At 37.6% G+C, this 4,315-nt stretch overlaps 1 protein-coding gene across 1 annotated transcript; it reads left to right on the plus strand.

The window, feature by feature from the left end:
• Window positions 1-908: 908 nt before the first annotated feature.
• LOC113683975 (QRFP-like peptide receptor) lies at window positions 909-3,148 on the plus strand. The gene is made up of 2 exons (XM_089195881.1): window positions 909-1,213; window positions 1,363-3,148. Exon 2 carries the CDS (start codon window positions 1,479-1,481, stop codon window positions 2,364-2,366), a length of 888 nt encoding a protein of 295 aa, XP_089052007.1. The 5' UTR covers window positions 909-1,213; window positions 1,363-1,478; the 3' UTR covers window positions 2,367-3,148.
• Window positions 3,149-4,315: the final 1,167 nt, after the last annotated feature.

Consider the following 4,315-nt stretch of genomic DNA (forward strand, 5'->3'; position numbering starts at 1 on the left):
CAGTCCAACACAAGAAATAAATGGTCTAATATGTTTAAATGTTGTCGAGTTTAAGTACGCAATATGAATTATGGAACTACATCACATTCATGACAGTTTACATGCACCTTCTCCTTTCCAATGCTCAAGAGTCTCTGATTCAAACTCGAACTATATAGGGCTTTTTGTTAAGCATTTAATGGTTTGCACAGAACCTGCGAATAATACGCTTGAGTTCTCTCTATTATGGTATTGATGACTGCCGGATATATGCCAATACCATTTTTTACAACGTTAACGAGAATAAAAGACCGTGCGATTTTTACCAAAATCATCAATCATGGAAAAAGATCGCAGAAAGAAAGGAAACGATTATTACCAAACAATAGTGAAATATGTTAGCAAAATAAAAGCGCCAGGTACAACCGCGGAAAAAGTACAGAATATATGGGATTGAGGCTATCTAAAACGGGACAAACTGGCTGTTGTAAACTTGAAATAAACAAAAAATACACGACCTGACTCCAAATAGGGGACTTTCTGTTTAAGGTCATTTGAAATTCTGTAATCTTTTTTTGGCCAACTGATATCTTACTATCTTTGTCAAAAGGAAAATGACAAATGGTACGATTGTAATATATCATTTTAATAATATACGAAAATGAAAAAAGCAAAATAATAACGCGCAAGTACACAAGGGAGAATCAGAACAAAAAACCTTTCAGTAACAACTCGGGAAGAAAGTGTAACAGAAGACATTTTGCGACATCAACTACAGTCACATGATCAAGCGAATTTAGTAGCCAGTTTTTGCAGCAGTGTACGTGTATACACGCTCCTGTGCTACCTTGAAATTACATTTTTTCCTAAACGGCTTTAAAACGTGTATTTATTTTACAAAGGGAAATAACTAAGATTAATGGCAGCATTTCCTGCTTGATGGTGGTGTTAATAGTCTCATTAATGTGAATGAGACATAAAGGTTCGTTTCACTTACAATATAAGTAGAGAGTTTCTTTAAATTATTTGGAGACCACGAACTATCTTTATCTTCTCAGCCTTGAACACCACATGACCCGCGCTTGGGCAAGACGGTAACTAACAAGCTAATCGATAATGTGAATGTTTGACTGCTGGGGATTCCGTTTCGGAAGCTTTAAACTAACACGGCTTATTTCCAACAAAACCATTGTTGAGGAGAGCAGGAAAATTAATTAATTTGAGAAACTAGAGGGTAAGCTGTGTTCTTGATTGCGGTTAATCCATGATATTTAACCTTAACCTTGATATTCAACAATATACAGTGAGTAATTTGCAAGGATAAACTGACACAACGATAAGATGAGCAAACTCAAGAAAAATGCCACTTTGTTATTTTTGCAGTATACTTCACTGGCCATAACTAGTTTCAAATAGACAGCAGAGGTTAGGCAGAAAATCAAGCAAATTGCATTGATCAAGAAAAGCAAATAAGAAAACAGTGATTTACATCATCAGAGATGGCATCCAACGACAATTTTTCTCTAATGGTGATCGGATTTTTGATATTTTATGGCTTTATTCTCATCATCTCACTTGTGGGTAACATATGGGTTTTGGTGACATGTTATCGGAACTTGAACCGAAATCGGTTTTCTCCGATGTGGTACGTGGCAAATTTAGCATCTGCCGATCTCCTTTTCACTTTTCTCACTCCTTTCCACGCCATTAATTTTAGTTGGCGTTGGGTCGGCGGTGACGTAATTTGCAAACTTCACGCATTTCTTTTCGACACGAGCTACAATACTTCAATCACAACCCTTGTGGTTATAGCTTACCTAAGACTCAAAGCTATCACAGATCCTTTCAATTCTAGAAGCCAAAACTTTTCCAACAAGGAATACATCAAAATCGTTTTAATCTGGTGTATGTGCTTGGTAATTTCCTCACCCACAGCAAGTATTAACAAGGTCGAAACCAATGAGGATGGGAAACTGATTTGCACCAACACCTCTTGGGGAAGCATTGGCAGGGAAATATACTACACCGCACACGCAATACTTTTCTTCATAATTCCATTGATCTATATGATTGCAACGCAAGGAAAGATATTCCGCTCTCTTCGGGCGAACGTTATTCCAATGTGCAACTCGCACATCATCAACACAAATCAAAGACATAGGAAAGTTGCAAAGACACTTGCAGCTCTATCTCTTGCCTTTTTTTCTTGTCAGTCTCCGTTTATGATTCTTAGACTTCTGATGTGTTTTAACTTAGTGTCCCCCGGTCTAGTCTGGAGAGCGGCTCAACTGATGATATTTCTGAATGTGGCACTCGATCCTTTATTATATGGCTATTACGGAGAAAATTTGAAGTCTAAGGTTCGACGATTCCTTCGATGTAATTAACAGAACGGGTTGAACTCCGAGAACATCCCTGCAAAATCATCTCAGGCTTCTCACGAGGTGTACGGGTAACACCTGCCACATTCTCGTAAAACTAACTGAGGAGACATTAGTTACATCGGAAGAACACCATTACTATCGATTCGGCTTTGCTTTTAGGAAAATAAGTTTTTGGATAATGATAGTATAAGTGTGAAACGCCTTCTTGGAAAATTTCTCATTATCGACAGAATGATGCAGCAGCAGCAAAGTTTAGAGTAACAATCCACCACCAATCCACAATAAAGGTTCAACAATCTACCAATTTTAGAAGCAGGTTAGCAGAAAAAAATTTTGCGGCAAAACTTTGCTTTGACCCCTTAACTTTTCATACTTGGGATTCTCTCTGACAATGACACTTTTTCCTTTTAGGTCTTATGATCCAGCAACAATGTAACAAATGTGTCTGTTCACGCATCTTGTTGTATTATAACAACTTTCAGATAAAATCGTAATGTATATTCATATTGAGATACAAATGTACATACTTCTACATTGCCGCTTCAATTTTGGATACGTATCTTGCAGATATATTTGCAAGTGAATGTAAGTTTGGAAAGGTGGATTGTACATGTCTGCAATTGAGTATCATTTTCGACAAGGTGCATTGTACATATATCTGCAAAACCCCTGGAAAAAGTATATGGAGCTTATATGTTAGCAATTAACTGTGTAATCTAGAACATTAAATGAAATTAAGTACAAAGACATGTAACATATAGGCTTTCACTAAAGAGTTGAAAGAAAACTGACGGGGCTTTTATTAATGGGGAGGGGGGGGGGAGAGTTAGTAATATCTTGTTGGGGTCAAATCAACAATTCGTCTTGGAGGAGCCAAGCAAAGAGAAAGTTTCCAAGTACAATTCGACGAGACCAGTTCAGAGTTTAAAGGGGTCTAAATGGTACCTTTCAGACTGGCAGTTCGTAAATCATAATTGTTATCGCGAACCGTTCTGATATCTTACAGCTCAAAAAAGGCGATGGCCATTTTCCACGAAAGCGCGGAAACACGAGGGTAATTTAGTATAGACAAAGCTGCAAATGAAGGTTTGCTTCGAGCACAAGATTGATAAACCAGTGTACAGCAAAGGGACGGGTGTAATAAAACCACTGAAACAAAAAGTATGGATTCAGCTTTGAAATTAATTTCAAGAAATTAAACGTTCATTTGCATTTTATGAAAATCGGCTTGCAAAAGGTCCACGGAAAGATGATTTGTCCATTACAAAATGTTGACAAGTTTAAGTGCACTATTTGAATGATGGAGTATTTCAAAATTTATGGCAACTTAAATGCACCTGATCTTTTTCCACGTTCTCTGAGACTGTAGTTTTTAAATCTCAAATTCTGACGCCACTGACAAAAGTCAGCGCAGTACGTGTTGCAATGGAAAGTTCTGTATGTAGGGGAAGTTTATGGTCTCATCGATATGATTGAGGTGATCAGGCTTAATTTTTTTTAAATGCAAGTACGAGATCTTCCTTAATTCATTAGGAAACTTCAAGAACTTCTAGCTTTCTCTTAAGCCCCTAAAAGCCACACACACCGTAGTAACTACGTTCCGACAAAATCGAACATCAAATTGCTGAGTGGAAAAGGAAATGAAAAGGGAAATAAGGTTTGATCTTTATTACAGTTATCACACTTTATCACAGTTTGATCTTTATCACAGTTCTGTTATAAAGCACGCAGGAAGCGGCTAGAGCACTCAAGAAGTGGGAAGAAACACTCGACTACGTCTCGTGTTTCTCCCTACACTTCTTTCGTGCTCTAGCCGCTTCCTGCGTGCTTTATAACAGAACAGAGCACAGTCAAGGCTTCTCTATTTGTTAATTTAATGTTATCTGGTTTAGGGAATTTTGTGGTTGATTGTCATATCTAGAGTACGAGCAGTAGTTCAGTGTTCGCTAATG

This window comes from Pocillopora damicornis, chromosome 2, assembly GCF_964200805.1.
Source record: "Pocillopora damicornis chromosome 2, jaPocDami1.2, whole genome shotgun sequence".
In the NCBI taxonomy this organism is placed as follows: Eukaryota; Metazoa; Cnidaria; class Anthozoa; order Scleractinia; family Pocilloporidae; genus Pocillopora; species Pocillopora damicornis.